Source organism: Giraffa tippelskirchi, chromosome X (genome assembly GCF_054371585.1).
Source record: "Giraffa tippelskirchi isolate mGirTip1 chromosome X, T2T-mGirTip1v1.2.pri, whole genome shotgun sequence".
NCBI lineage: Eukaryota > Metazoa > Chordata > Mammalia > Artiodactyla > Giraffidae > Giraffa > Giraffa tippelskirchi.
In genome coordinates this window covers 142,648,194-142,664,459 of record NC_137289.1, presented here as the reverse complement: position 1 = coordinate 142,664,459, position 16,266 = coordinate 142,648,194, and the positions used below count along the sequence as shown (strand labels likewise).

Sequence of the window (16,266 nt, the reverse complement as noted above, 5' to 3'; positions counted from 1 at the left end):
ATCTTAATAGTCAGGGAAGCCTTTAGCTACATGTCTATCATTCCATTATGAAAGTGTTAGTATCTCAGTCATGTCTGACTCTTTGCGACCCCATGGACTGTAGCCCACCAGGCTCCTCAGTCCATGGGATTCTCCAGGCAAGAATACTTGAGTGAGTTGCCATCCCCTTCTCCAGCAGATCTTCCCAACCCAGGGATAAGAGTTGAGAGGAGTTTGATCAGGAGCATGCACTGGAATCTTCCCAGAATCCTAATAATTTCCACACCATGACTTTTCAACCTTTACTTTTATAAAAAGTCTTACCAGGCAATGCCACATCTGCACCTGTCTGTGGACCAGGGGAACAGCTTAGGGCTGGAATGAGCAAGACCGTCTCTATGCTTTACATGATAAGCAAGGTCAAAGGGGCCATTTAATTACAGAGCTATCAGAAGATGAGCTTAAAAACTTCATGCCTTGCCTGCCTAGCCAAACTTGGACCGATTTACTTTTGTTCTCTGTGGACAAGGATTCTTTTGTGGGTACCTTGAGTTTTAATTCAGGATCATCAAATAATTATTGTAAGTCATACTTCCCTGACAGACCCAAAGGGCCCTCTCAGGATCTAGATCTATAACGTAGGTTATCCACTCTACCCAATCAGTGTAATGACAGGGAGTAATGAAAAGCCTTTTAGTTGATTGAGTTCAGCTATGTCTGATTTACATAAACTGGAACATTCTTTAAATGAGAATTTGAAAACAACTTTAAAAAGATGAATAATAAATGTACAACTATTGGAATAGACTCCATAAAAAGAATACATATATGTATACATATATACACACATATATATTAATATATTAGTAATATTAAACCATGATCCCTTCAAAGAAACTGTCATTTCAAGTATCTGATAAGCATGATGCCCAATAAATGCTTGCCAAAAATTGCTGAATGGATATACTAGATTATACCCCATATGGAGTTCTGTTTAACATGAATCCCTCCTGACTAAAGACATGGAGCTGGTCTCCCTCCATGGTCTGTCCTCATCCCTGACCAGTACCAGGGGTTTTTATAAATCTTTAGTTGGGGATCATCCAGTGAATGTTGCAGCCACCACCCCAACTTTCTTTAAAATTTCTCAGTGGCTCTCGGGGATATTCGATTTTCTAGTTAAAGACCAGAGATAGCACTCTGATACACTGCTACTGCCCTGAGTAGAGTTCCACTGCCTACTTTTGCACACTTGTGTGTGTTAACAAGCATCTGGCTTGGGTTCTTCTCTGCTGCACCTTCCACTCTTCTTAGCAGCTACCCCAGTTTTTTCTAGCCACACCTACCATATTCTTGATTGCCAGTGAATTGACCTTGTGTGTACTGCCTTGCCCTTAGCAGCATGCCTCTCCCTGGTGACTGAGGTTCATGACTAACCTCCCTCACTGTCTCACTACCCCTGATCCAGTCACTTAGAAGTCTTCTTGAGCCTAATTGTCCAGACAAGGTTTCGAGTAGAAAGTCTTATTTTCCAAAGAGAGTGCTAATGCCACTGAAAAAATCAGACCTCTTTCTCAGTCCCTGCCTATTTCTCTTTCAAAATGTTCTCCTCTTAGTCCATCGCATGGACAGTAACTAAAGTCCTCCTTGGGACATGCTGAAGTAGATCTTCTTAAAATGTGCTCCACAAGATCAGCCCAGCATTAACTGAGCTATTTCTCAGGAGGGCCTGAGAATCTGCATTCCTACCAAGCCCCTCAGATGATACCTACATTGACCAGAGTTTGAAACCCATTGTGCCAAAGAAGACCCTGATCAGACAACTAGCCTAATGGTATCTTTTAATCCAATGACCACTCTAACTCCTTCCCTCCATCTCCCCATATGTGTGGGTTGTATAAATGATGCATGTCTAACTTGACTTCTAACTTGCTCCAGGCAAATTTCACTTAAGAAGGACACTCTTGTTTAATACATGATGCATCCTGTCAAATCTCCCTGGCATTAGCATGTCACATGGTTCAGAAATTTCCAAGTATATCTGAGAGGAAAGAGTCAACAGACCTACACGACCTACACTGTACAGTAAGGCTGTCCTTAACATTTTAGGAGAAAGAGTGAATCGTGTTCTAGGATGTGGTATGACAAAGCTCTATGGGGGCAACAAATATATACCCAAACTGCCAGAAAGTTCTAATTTTAAGAAGCATTATTATTTAAACTTAAGGCCTTCATCACATTCAAGAGTGGAAATTCACCTATAAGAGGAAATTTTTATGCTGGCCACCTTCACTTGCAGTTTAGATCATAGAAATTTTGAGCAGGATGGAATTGTGGGTAAGGAATGAGGCTCAGAGATAAAGTTAAGGTCAAACTGCTCTTTCTCTATAAGCCTGGTCCACCACCCAGGCCCCTGGATCCCCAGTCAATGATGCTTCTACTCTAGGAGGTGGCCAGGAGGCTAGAGGAGTTTTTAAAAGGAAAAGTCATGGGAAGCCTGGATAACTGCAGAAAATATGAAAAGGGTATCCCTGAGCAGGTACATGGCAACCAAGGTGTCTACAATCTATTCTGCTAGCTTCACAGACAAAAGAGGATGAAACACTAGCAACAGATTCTTTTTCTAAGAAGGAACATTGTAGAGTAGAAAATAATAAGCAAACTTTGACATCAATTAAAGTTGGGTTCAAATCTAACTTTGGTTGCTTACTGTTTTTGTGACTTTGGGGAAATAGCTTAACCACTCTGAGATCCAATGTGCTTATCTCAAAAACAGAGAGAATTTTCTCTGCCTCCTGGGATAGTACTCCATGACTGCAAAATAATGAGAGCACTTGACCTGCAGCAGGTGCTCACAGAATGATTATCGATACTATCAAAATCACTTGAAGTTTTATTTTTCCTTATTAAGCATTTTAATCCTAAAAGAACATAGGTTCTATCCCCTCTGCTATTTCCATGTACCACTGAAGGTTTGCATATGCTACAGAGTGTGCTAAGCATGGTCCCTAAGAGAGGAATGGCAGGAATATACCTGAGACTCTTGCTTTTCCTAAAACACAAAAGCATCCCTTTACCCTTCCTTTCCAAACATGACAGACTACTATATCAGAATTAACTCTCTTTGAATGTTGGAAATCTTTTCTTTAGGTAAGAAGATCCCTCATAATTCCATCTGAAAATTCATTTTCTCTTCAAATGGCTTTTTCTTCCCTCAAGAATCTTTTACTGGGAATGAACTTCCACTTACATGGAATTCCTTATGAATGAGTAGTTGCTTTACAAGTCAAGGAACCTTCTGTCCACAATGAAATTACAAAGTGATTAATACGCATGCTTTTAGCAATATGAGAACAGTCCTGGCCATGGACCCAGCTACCTGATCAAGGCTAGAGGACAGGTGGACATAGCTTTCTGGATTTCTTTCCATTTGGTTTGCCTTATTTCTAGTTCCCACTAGAAATGCTAGCAACTTACAGAGAGGGGCCAGGCCAGCTTTCTGGCTTCCTTTGCCAGTCTTGGAATTTGGCAACACCCCATGGGCTCTGGGGTGTTTTTATACGTATAATTACAATTACACGTACGTACAATTATAACAATTACATATAATTATGATTTTACACTGTATAATTACGATTATACAGTGGAAGCGACAAATAGATTCAAGGGATTAGATCCGATAGACAGAGTGCCTGAAGAACTATGAACAGAGGTTTGTGACATTGTACAGGAGGCAGTGATCAAAACCATAACCAAGAAAAAGAAATGCAAACAGGTAAAAGGGCTGTCTGAGGAAGCCTTACAAATAGCTGAGAAAAGAAGAGAAGTGAAAGGCAAAGGAGAAAAGGAAACATATACCCATCTGAATGCTGAGTTCCAAAGAATAGCAGGAGAGATAAGAAAGCCTTCTGAAGGGATCAATGTAAAGAAATAGAGGAAAATAATAGAATGGGAAAGACTAGAGATCTCTTCAAGGAAATTAGAGACACCAAGGGAACATTTCATGAAAAGATAGGCACAATAAAGGACAGAAATGGTATGGACCTAACAGAAGCAGAAGATATTAACAAGAGGTGGCAAGAATACACAGAAGAACTATACAAAAGAGATCTTAAAGACCCAGATAACCATGATGGTGTGATCACTCACCTAGAGCCAGATACCATGGAGTGTAAAGTCAAGTGGGCCTTAGGAAGTATCACTACAAACAAAGCTAGTGGAGGTGATGGAATTCCAGTTGAGCTACTGAAAATCCTAAAAGATGATACTGTTAAAGTGCTGCACTCAATATGCCAGCAAATTTGGAAAACTCAGCAGTGGCCACAGGACTGGAACAGGTGAGTTTTCATTTCAATCCCAAAGAAAGGCATGCCAAAGAATGTTCAAACCACGACACAATTGCACTCATCTCACACACTAGCAAAGTAATGATCAAAATTCTCCAAGCTAAGCTTCAACAGTAAGTGAACCAAGAACTCCCAGATGTTCAAGCTGGATTTAGAAAAGGCAGAGGAACCAGAGATCAAATTGCCAACATCTGCTGGATCATACAAAAAGCAAGAGAATTCCACAAAGAAAATCGACTTCTGCTTCATTGACTATGCTAAAGCCTTTGACTTTACAAAGTCAAAGTTTGTTGACTTCACAACAAACTGAGGAAAGTTCTTCAACAGATAGGAATACCAGACCACCTTACCTGCCTCCTGAGAGGCAGAAGGGGATGTCAGAGGATGAGATGGTTGGATGGCATCACTGACTCAATGGATATGAGTTCAGCAAGCTCCAAGAGATGGTGAAGGACAGGGAAGCCTGACTTGCTGCAGTCCTTGGGGTGGTAAAGAGTCAGACATGACTGAGTGACTAAATGACATGGGCTCTGATGACCCTCCTTCTCTTCTAAATCCTTTGTGTTTTCCCATTTCTGCTGAATAAAAGCCTTACGTTCTCCCACAGAGCTTGAGGATGCTGATTCATTCATTTGTTCAACAAATGTTTATTGAATACCTACTCTGTTCAAGGCATTATTTTAGATGGTAAAAAGGGAAACTTGTAGCCTTTGTGGTTCTTGCATAAGGGAAGAACCTTGTGTAGGAGAGAAACAAGTAAATTTTAAAATTCATTTGATTAAAAAAACTGTAATATTAATGCGGTTTACAATGTCTGCATCTATCAGTCATTTAAACTTCAAGTAAGATACCTAAGCTGGTATGATGAGCAAGGTGAACTAAATAGGAAAGTAGTAACGGATGGAATGAGGGAAGCTGATTTCCTATGCTTTGTCTTATCCTTTTGCTTTTAAAATAGAAATGTTCGCTCAGCCTTCTCACTCTGTATAAAGAAGCAGGGTCTCTATAAGGGAACTTTATTCTTTCTCTTGGGCAAACAGGAGCAGGGGTGCTCTGAATGCCTGCATGTCTTCACAATAACAGAGGGGGATGGGGGATGTGTGATAATGCTTCAGTAAATGAGTTCTTTAAGAAAAATCAAATGGGTTGGGAAGATCTGCTGGAGAAGGGATAGGCTACCCACTCCAGTATTCTTGGGTTTCCCTGATGGCTCAGCTGGTAAAGAATCTGCCTGCAATGTGGGAGACCTGGGTTTGATCCCTGGGTTGGGAAGATCCCCTGGAGAAGGGAACGGCTACCCATTCCAGTATTCTGGCCTGGAGAATTCCATGGACTGTATATTCCATGGGGTCGCAAAGAGTCAGGCACGACTGAGTGACTTTCACTTTCACTTAAAAAAAGATGGAGAGCCACAGTAAAGAAGATAAAAGATAGGTCACATTTTGGTATATGTTGTATGTGTCAGTCTTATTTGGTGCAATTTCTACATCTCTTGGGCTTCCCTGATAGCTCAGTTGGTAAATAATCTGCCTGCAATGCAGGAGACCCCGGTTCGATTCCTGGGTTGGGAAGATCCACCAGAGAAGGGATAGGCTACCCACTCCAGTATTCTTGGGCTTCCCTTGTGGCTCAGCTGGTAAAGAATTCACCTGCAATGCAGGAGACCTGGGTTCAATCCCTAAGTTGGGAAGATCCACTGGAAAAGGGGAAGGTTACCCACTCCAGTATTCTGGCCTGGAGAATTCCATGGACAGTATAGTCCATGGGGTCACAAATAGTTGGACATGACTGAGTGACTTTCACTTCACTCTGTATCTCTGTACAAAATAATATCAAGCTCACTTTTCTCACAAACCCATGTTTTTAAATTTAAAAATAGCTTTTAAAAATCAATAGTGGTTACTTTGGAAGGTTCTTGACTGAGAAGAGAGAACAAGGGAGTGTTCTGGGGTGATGGAAATATTCTAAGTCTGGATCTCGGTGCTTGTTAGACAGGTGGGTATAGATGTAAAAATGGTATCATGCTGTAACTTATGGTTTGTGTATTTTTACTGTGTTTAACATATACTTCAGTGAAAAAGGAAAAAAAAAACTAAGTAAAACGCAAGTCTGTGTTTTATGCCTGCAGATGTGTGGTAAACTAGACATCATAAATTATAGGCTCTGTGGTCCATGAAAGAACTGATTAGATCTTTCCAATCGCTTCCCGTTTGCTCAGATGATGGCATGATTTAGCAAAATGGGGAGCTGTTAACTTGCCTCCTTGTTATTGACACCCATTGGGTTCCCATACAAAACCTATCTAGGAAGGGAAACAGAAAAACAAATAAGGAAGGAGGGACATACACACACAGTTCTCAGCTGAGACTGAGATTCAGATTCTCAGCTGAGACTGAAATTCAGAGAGTTTCATGCTCTTTTGGAATTTCACTCAGTGGGGCTTTTCCATGGTGTTAATGGTTTTGACCCCAAGAACTCTGTAGGATTGTTATATCTGCCACAAACCCAGAAATATCATGTCTGAAGCTTTTTTCCTTAAATAAATGTGAAAAGTTCATAAAATAATCCAATTAAGCAAACCTATGAATAAGAATATTAAAATCAGTTTGCTTCCAATAGCAAAGAAAATACCACAGAATTCCTTGTTGCATGTTTTAAAACTATTCATTTCTGCTATTATTAGTTTCTAATTTCTCAAAAGTAAACTTTTCAAAATCATAATGAAATTTCCAGGTTTTCTGGTTTTGATTCAATTAAACTATGCACATGCCCTCTGATTATTTTTATATGATGGACATATTTTTGTTTGATGAAAATATTTCCTCTGTAAAAAATAAAAAAAAATAGATTCTTACTGTGTTAATAACAATTTTAAACTCATAGATCCTTTTGAAATTTCCCTCCATTAATAAAGTATAAATTTTTTTAAAATTTCTGATTACTAGAGATTTTCACTTTGATTCTTTTACTCTTCCTTTACATTAAAGAGTTCATGGCATTGATCTCAATAAAATAAAACCTCAAAAAAACAAAGTCTTTATGTTAGGAAGAAATTTAAATATATTTAACTATGTTTATATTGATATCTGAAAATGAACTCCAAAACTGACAAAAATCATTTTTTCCTGTCTAAAATGTTATTTTAACTCAGATATTTAGAACTCAAAACTATTGCTTTTCCTTTAGAAACATGGTATTTGTGTTCTCAGAATAGCTCACAGAAGGTAGGTAATTTATTTAGCAATGAAGGTGAAATACTGTATGTTTATGGCAAAATTTTAACAATAATAATATAATTATAGTAATAGCAAAACATTAGTGAATAAAACATAATTTAATAATTTTACCTTTCAGCTATTGTTTGAAGAAAGGCATGCTTAATAACATACAGTTGCTCATCTTCAAATAGCCTATACTTGTCAATATAGATAACACAGAATGAATAAAGAGTTAAAAAAATAGTATGAATCATCCCAACCAAAAATAACTACTCTTAATACAGTGCCATGTTCACTTCTAATATTGAAAACATTTTTACATGATTGGTAGTACACTGTACTGTTTTTGTATCTTGCTTTTCCCTGTCATTGTTGTATTTTAATGATTTTGAAGATTGTCAGCATGGATTCTTTGTCTAGTCTCACTTCAAATCCCAAATCTTTTCTTTCTTTAAAATAACTGGGCCACTCTTTTTTTATATTATTATTTTGTTTTGGATTGAATAGGTATAACACAAATCTGAGAAAGGAAAGAAAAGGGAATCAGGAAGGGAGAGCATGAAAGAAAGGAAGAGTTTAGGTAACAGTGCAAGAGTCAGAGGGGTCTATGGATAGAAAAGATATTTGAGAGAAAACGAACAGAAACTTGGAACAGTGAACTTCAGAATAACATGGATTCTAACATTAGAGCTAAATGGCAATAAGCATCATTTGATTCTAGCTCATCATTTGATAGTGAAGCGAAAGTCACTCAGTTCCGTCCTACTCTTTGTGATCCCATGGCCTATACAATCCATGGAATTTTCTAGGCCAGGATATTGGAGTGGGTAGCCTTTCCCTTCTCCAGGGGATCTTCCCAACCCAGGGATCGAACCCAGGTCTCCCACATTGCAGGCGGATTCTTAAGGATGCATGTTTATTGAGTTTAATGTCTTGTTTTGGGGACAGAGACAGTTGGAGGCAGTTCTTGAAAGGGAACACAGATCTGCTGATTGTCAACCTTAATTTCCTTCTTTTAATCTCTGAGGTATAAAAAAACTGAAGGGTAAGAGGTGTGCAGCATTTCCTCGAGGACTGAGAAAGGAAATAGTGGAAAAGAGATGGTGAATAAATCGATATCCTGATAAAAGTCTTGATCAGAGGTGGCTGGAGCTTGGAAAGTTAAGGAAAAGGAAACATAGTAGTCCCTCAAGGATGCAGAGAAGTTAAGACTATGTACAAGCTACGATCCTCAAATGGCTTTTAGATCCAGAATTACCTGCTCCAGATTTGTGAAAATTCTAGAATGAATGCTACAATATACAATCGACCTGTCCATGTAGTTAGCAAATGAAAAGACAGTGAAGTATTTGCCCACTTGATGGAAGGAGAGCCAATACTTGCCACAACCAATTATGCTTATTACATCATTTTTTGTCCTTGAAGCAAAGCCCACCTGTCCAACTTCAAAACATGATAAATTTTACATCTTTTGGACATCAGTGTGAGTAAGAGCCCACTTTTCTTTTACATTATTTCTCAATGCTCTTCTTTATTTATATAATCACCTAATTATGTACTTATTTACTTTTGTAACTTTAAACTTTTAGTGTTGTAATTGGGGTATAGCCGATTAACAATGTTGTGGTAGTTCCAGGCGAACAGCAAAGGGACTCAGCCATACATCCACATCTAGCCATCCTCTCCCAAACCCCTCTCCCATCCAGGCTGGCACATAATATTGAGCAGAGTTCTGTGTGCTATATAATAGGTCTTTGTTGGTTATCTATTTTTAATATAGCAGTGTATACATGACCTTCACAAAATCCCTAACTATCCCTTCCCCCCAGAAACCTCTTCTTGATTCTAGAATAAACTTGAGACCAGTGCTACTGGGGAGGTGACAGAGACTGGAAGATGGGAAATGGAGAGTAAGAGGTTACAGAAAAATTTTATAGTATTTTAAAAATTTACCAATGACTACTGCTCATTGGAAACTTAGAAAACATTGCCCTGAGAGAGGAGATTTCATCATCTGTATCAGTGTCACTCTGCTTAATACCAAATATATTTTTGCTTTGCTTCTCAAGAATAAGATCTCACAAATTAAAAACTTGTTTTCAATTTTCTTTTCTTTGCTAAGGCTCACCTTGACCTTATCCTGTCCCATGGACTTGAAGAATTTTCCAATGGATGTCCAGACTTGTACAATGCAGCTGGAGAGTTGTAAGTTACTACTACTGAAATAACCACCTGCTTGTTTTAAGCAATGACCTGGTTCTTTTCAGGTGTCATTAAGGAGAAAAAAAAACCATAAGAGTCAATCTATACCTATTTAACAACTCCCGAGGTCCTAAGGGAAGGACAAGTAAAAGTGTGTGTGCATGTCTTATATCCAAGAGCACAAAGACCATTTTTCAAAGTAAAAAGCCAAATAACTTTCCCTTCCTCAAAAAACAAGCCTGATTTAGTAAACTTTTCTTTGAAATGAAAACGTCTCCTGGGAAAATTAAGATTATTAGTTATTTAATTTCTATAATGAATCACTCTCTAGTCAGAAAATTGTATTTCCTTCTATCTTGTGCTTGTAATAGACCTTCACTCCAAAGGAATCTTAGCAGGAAGGGATAATTGATTTGAAGACAAGATACAGGGGCCTTAGTCACAGGAAGATGTAAAAATGAGGGGCATTGTGATGACATGGAATGAAGGGATCTCCCTTAGATGGGCAACGGACATACAAAGACAAGGTGAAGGAAATAGAGAAATGCTACTACTCTGTGCCCTTTATGTCCTGGCTCTGATGCCACTGAAATTTCCACATGTGCCATAAATTGCTGATGCCGCCAAGGTAACGGAATTTTCAGTCAGCAGACATGAAATTGTTTTCTGGCTTGCTCTGTCAGTTGCTCTGTTTCTAAAATGCAGAGAATAATAAGTGCTACTGACCTACAGGGGTGTTAGGAGATTTAATGAGGCAGGGGCAAGAAAATACTTTTAACTTCTTGGTTTAGGAAAATAATAAATGTAAAAAGACATATCAACTATTATTTAAAAAGAGGCGGTGACAGGGATTTCTTCTGATCATTTAAAATCATTGTAGATTTCCCTTGAAACTTCCTACAGAAACAAACAAAATAATGAAACATCATTGTTTGAAGAGGTTGTCAGGGATAAAATGAGAATTTCTGATTTACAATAGGCTTTATGTATTCATTTTTTCCCCATTGCCCCTTCTCTTCAGAAGATAGTTAAGAAAAACTTTTTCTTACGTTATGATTCCTTCTTTGTGTCTTCTCTACTGCTCCAAACTCTCCCCTGACTCAACCTAATATTTAGTTTTTCTATAAAGCAGCAACCATAGCTATCATCTGAGGTTCCTCCAAGGCTTAGTCGTGTCCGACTCTTTGCAACCCCATGGACTATATAGTCCATGGAATTCTCTAGGCCAGAATACTGGAGTGGGTAGCCATTCCTTTCTCCAGGGGATCTTACCAACCCAGGGATTGTACCGAGGTCTCCCACATTGCAGGCAGATTCTTTACCAGCTGAGCTACCAGGGAAGCCCCCTTCAAGGCTTAAAAACTCCAATTAGTAAATATGCTTGGTGCTTGCAGGATCTAGAAGTAATGAAATCGAAGAAGCAGTGATGTGTTTACCACTAACTTTGACTGTGAAGGGTAGGAAGTGTCCTTTACTTTTCTACCCTCATATTATATCCTTCTTTCCCACATTTTTTCCTCTTCTATTTGACCCCAAGCTGCAGCTTCCAAGTGGCTGACAAGGACTATTACTGTAGTGGTCAGCAAGAAAAGGGTGCTTGGCAAGCCTCTAGTATTTGGTGGAGATATCCAAGAAGTCCTCATACAGCAATGATGTGGAAGAGATAGGGTTGACCACTCTCTTTGTGGACCATCAATGCTTGTACAAGGCCCTCTTTGTGACTCCTTGCTTGTTTTTAATTTCCGGCTTTGAATGGAAAAGGTGGTCCAAAGAAAGAGGAAAGTAGATTCCAATTGATTTTGCAATTGATTTCTGGGTAGCTTTGGTGAGTCATTACCTTTCAGTAAACAAGAATAAGAATCTATAACCTTAATAAACATGCTGAGGTTACTGGTTAGCCAAAACCTCACATAATAACCGTTGTCTGCCTCACTCTCCTTTTAGAGTTCATATCACAAATAAAGGAAGAGGGGAGAGAATTGATGCCTGAAAAAAGAGTTGCCTTCATTTCCAGGGTGCAAAAAGATCCAGAAGTACTTGGCATAACAACCTAGTTAGCAGGAGCTTGGAGACTAAGAGCTGACTTTGGTTTACTAAACTGATAATAATCTTACTTTAAATGGTTTAAAAGTCATGTAACAATATGACTATATAACAGAGAATCTGTTTTACTTCATATTCAGCATTGTGATGAGTAGGCCCCTTTAGCAAGAAACTAGCACAAATGAATATGCTTAATTTGCATATTCTACAACTTTCTCTTAGGTTACCTACCTACAGCTTTCCCACTTGCTAAAGTAATTGAGGATTGACCATAAGGACTTGAACATAAACTTTCTGAAAACAAAGGTAATAGACCCAAAGAGAGGAGCCAAGTTTCCAATGGAAATATTTTAAGCAGGGCTGTGATGAATCCATCCTTATTTTAAAAAATGCTTTTCATTTGAAATACTAAGACTGGTGCTATGAACTGCATTGTTTTATTGGATAGCCACAGACATAGCTCTTTCAAGTCAAGATGATCTTCAAAGCATTTCTGTTTGTTTACTTGTTTGTTCTTCAGAAGATTTAGTGGATAAAGAAGGCAGAGGAAAAATGGACTTTATAGATTCCATTCTCTCACTATACAGAAAAAAATCATTCAGAAATAGCTTGTTGTTTTCAATTTCTTTGGCTCCAATGACATGTAGCTGACATGATGATCACAGCTCTTTTATTAAAAAATGCTCTTGAATTGACCGATCATGTCTGCTTTAGCTGACCCCCTTGATTGTTTCTTTACCTGGCTAGACTTTCAAGCTTTCTTGGAAAGATGCATTCAATTTTTCACTATGATTTGTTTGTTCCAGTTGGATACACAATGAATGACCTGATATTTGAGTGGTTAAGTGATGGTCCAGTTCAAGTTGCTGAAGGATTGACCCTGCCTCAGTTTATTTTGAAAGAAGAGAAGGAACTCGGCTACTGCACAAAGCACTACAACACTGGTAAGTTTCCTTTCAGCTGCCAAACTCAAATGGGCTCCATCTGCAGCTTGGCGTATATATCTTATCACCCTATTTTCTGCATATTGATCAAGAAAGTGAAGCTACAAAGAACTGTCCTGGGCTTGGCTCAAAATCCCTTCAACACATAAGATGCCTATACCCCTTGGAATGGGTCAGAGAGCACAACAGATAATTTTTCCAAAAGAGGGAGAGAAGGAAAGAGATTTGGGAATTTTGTGCTATTCTCTTGCTGATCATCTACTATCAAATGACTTTAAGGAAAGATGTATGAGACCTTGTAAGTGGTGCAGGAAATGTATCAATTTTGGCCCATTCCCAGCATCCACTCTTGACATTGGCTCCTCGGATCAATTTGCACTTTCTAGACTTCCATAGGCCGGTGGTTAAGAATTCACTTGCAATGTAGGGGTCAAGGGTTCGGTCCCTGGTCGGGGAACTAAGATCCCACATGCTGTGGAGCAACTAAGCCCACATGCCACAACTACTGAGCCTGTGTGCTCTGGAACCTGTGTGCCACAACTAAAGAGACCATGCACCACAACAAAAGATCCCACATGACATAGCGAAGATCCTGCTTGCCACAATTAAGACCTGAGGCAGCCAAATAAATTAATTAATCGATTTTATTTTATTTTTTTTTATAAATTTATTTATTTTAGTTGGGGGCTAATTACTTTACAATATTGTAATAGTTTTTGCCATACATTGACATGAATCAGCCATGGGTTTACATGTGTTCCCCTTCCTGGACCCCCCACCCACCTCCCTCCCCATCCCATCCCTTTGGGTCATCCCATTGCCCCGGCCCTGAGCCCTTGTCTCATGCATCGAACATGGAATGGTGTTCTGTTTCACATATGATAATATACATGTTTCAATGCTATTCTCCCAGAACGTCCCACCCTCACCTTCTCCCTCAGAGTTCATAAAATTGTTCTATGCATCTGTGTCTCTTATTCTGTCTCGCATATAGGGTTATCGTTACCATCTTTCAAATTCCATATATATGCATTAGTATACTGTATTGTTGTTTTTCTTAATCGATTTTAAATTTGCATTCTGCCTTAGTGGAAGAGAGAAATAATAGGTCTTTGCAAACCCAGAAATACAGCTGTTGTACTCTCTAGTCCTAAACAGCGTGCATGAAAATCAGTTGGTGGGAAGTCAGCTGGCTCTAGAGTCATGCGCTGTCACTAGTGTTGACGACACTTGGTGCAAGGGGAGAATCTGAGGTAGTAGCAACAAGTGGGCATCTGTTGTTACCAGGAAGATTATGCCCGCCCAGTAAAGTCGATGGCTTTTCCTGTGAATGTCCTGGTCTTTCATATCACACACGCTGATCAAGGAGAAGCAAATGAGACATGATGGTTTGTTCAGTGACTGCTCAAGGAGTCACTGCTGAGTAAATGGTCCGTGAACATTTGTTCTAGAAGTCAACGATGCTTTCTGTGAAATAACTAAAATTTGATTCTAAGGTCTTCTTCCTGACCAAGGAGAACCCAACCCTATCTCTTATCATTTGTGTGGGCTAAGCCAAATTACCTTCTGGGCTTCTAATGCCAAGCCAATTAAAAAGGAAGGGAAGTGGTAAGGGGCAGGGACATCTGTCTCTTAATAGTATGTTAAAAGTTGTAATCTCTTTACATGTACTCTATTTTAGAGGCAATGCAACACTGTAAACAGATTCTAGGTATATCCTAAAGGTCCTCAAGTAATTACCCAGGAGATTATGAAATTTTTACAATGATCAGATTATATTCACAGCTTCTAAAAATATCTATTTTTCTCTTGCTATTGCTAACATGAAGATAGATATACAATCATCCAAATCCTTTAGGAGCCTCACATGAACTTCACTACTTAGGAAGGCATGGTTTCAACTATTTCATACTATATGTTATGTATTAAACGCTATATAGTATATGCTATACATATATGCTGTAGGTTACATATTGTATGCTATATATTACATACTATAACTCCCACAAAACGTGAATAGTTTCTTTCCACTAAACAGTCTAGAAAATTCTGAAGCTCTGTCTAAATAATCACACTGCAACAAGCACAGATTTGAAAATTAAATATGCCACAAGGTTTTGGGCCAGTGACTCTTTAGATCACTCATTCTCACACTGTCATTTTCATTACTGGTTGAGTTGGAAAAGAGTTGAATTGGGTATGTAGGGTCAGTGTTTTGTGCAATCTTTCAAATCCATCTTTAATGTTCTTTTTTAATAAAAATAAAGTGGGAGGCTGGAATAGGAAAGATAATTTCGAATTGGCTTTTAAATCATCATTTCCCGTTTCCAGGAAAGTTTACCTGCATCGAGGTTAAGTTTCACCTGGAACGCCAGATGGGATATTATTTGATCCAGATGTACATCCCCAGTTTGTTGATAGTCATTTTGTCCTGGGTCTCTTTTTGGATAAACATGGATGCAGCCCCTGCCAGAGTTGCACTGGGTATAACGACAGTCTTAACAATGACCACCCAGAGTTCAGGCTCCAGGGCATCTCTGCCAAAGGTAAGAAATCTCCTCACTTGACAACAAGTGACCTGAGAGGTTTGTCAAAGGTCTTACGAGCTGGAGAATTCTGTGAAGACAGAAATGTTTGCTCCCGTGCGGCACTGCTGGAGATGCAAATGCAGTAAGAGAATGGAAAGCTGAGTTTGAGAGTATTACAGCTCTTAGAACAAGGGGGAATCTTTGTAATCAGATTAATTAGGGGAAAGGGGATTCAGGGTTGAGAGAGAAGAGGAATGAGTGGAGGCAGAAACATGGCTCAGGAATTCTCAGAAGCCCTTGAGTACTTTTGACCTCGTGTTGTTTATGAGGCATGAAGCTTGCAGGAATTGGAGTAAGATTGATACAACTTATGTTGTATTGTCAAGTATTTATTGGGGAGGCTATTGTGATTCATATACTCAGTGAAGTCATTTACTGTAATAAAAGATTGAATTTATTCTTGTTTAGTTGCTGAGTTGTGTCTGACTCTTTTGTGAACCCATGGACTGTAATTAAGCTACTGCAAATTTACACAGAAAAGCCATATATGATGAGTGTACATAGGAAATGAACGTGCAGCATTAGGGTGCAGCAAATCAGGTATCTGTTTGCTATGCCTTAATTTACCTTAATGGCTAATAACATTACTATTTTGAGTGACGTAGTTACCTAGAGAATAACAGTGGAGTCACTGAAGATGGTAAAAATTCTGGCAACTGTGGCAGGTTTACAAAGAAGTATGGAGTGGATACTGGGGGCAAAAAGACATTTTGAAGTACCTTGAATAATAAATCATAATGGTTGCATAATCTATTTTTATGTAAGAGTGGCTGTCTGCATTTGTAAATACTGCTCAGGAAAATAATGAAAATGTCCTGCTTGTGAAATGCCCCAGCACCTCAGAATGTTCCTATGTATATTTCTCTGTTTCACCGAGTACATTGAGTCATTAGCCTCAATTTTCCAGGACTGTGAGTTCAATTTAGTATTCAGTATACACTGTCTC

At 38.8% G+C, this 16,266-nt stretch overlaps 2 protein-coding genes across 3 annotated transcripts in view; one reads left to right on the top strand and one right to left on the bottom strand.

Annotated features, from left to right (window-relative positions):
• The window catches only part of LOC145536274 (uncharacterized), a 401,900-nt gene that overhangs the window by 188,557 nt on the left and 197,077 nt on the right, over positions 1–16,266 (bottom strand). The gene's annotated exons all lie outside the window — the stretch shown is intronic.
• The window catches only part of GLRA2 (glycine receptor alpha 2), a 197,525-nt gene that overhangs the window by 63,038 nt on the left and 118,221 nt on the right, over positions 1–16,266 (top strand). For both annotated transcript variants that reach the window (XM_081565319.1, XM_081565320.1), the window contains exons 5-7: positions 9,666–9,748; positions 12,595–12,732; positions 15,064–15,278. In XM_081565319.1, the coding sequence (XP_081421445.1) occupies positions 9,666–9,748; positions 12,595–12,732; positions 15,064–15,278 (436 nt within the window). The remainder of the gene's footprint in view (positions 1–9,665; positions 9,749–12,594; positions 12,733–15,063; positions 15,279–16,266) is intronic.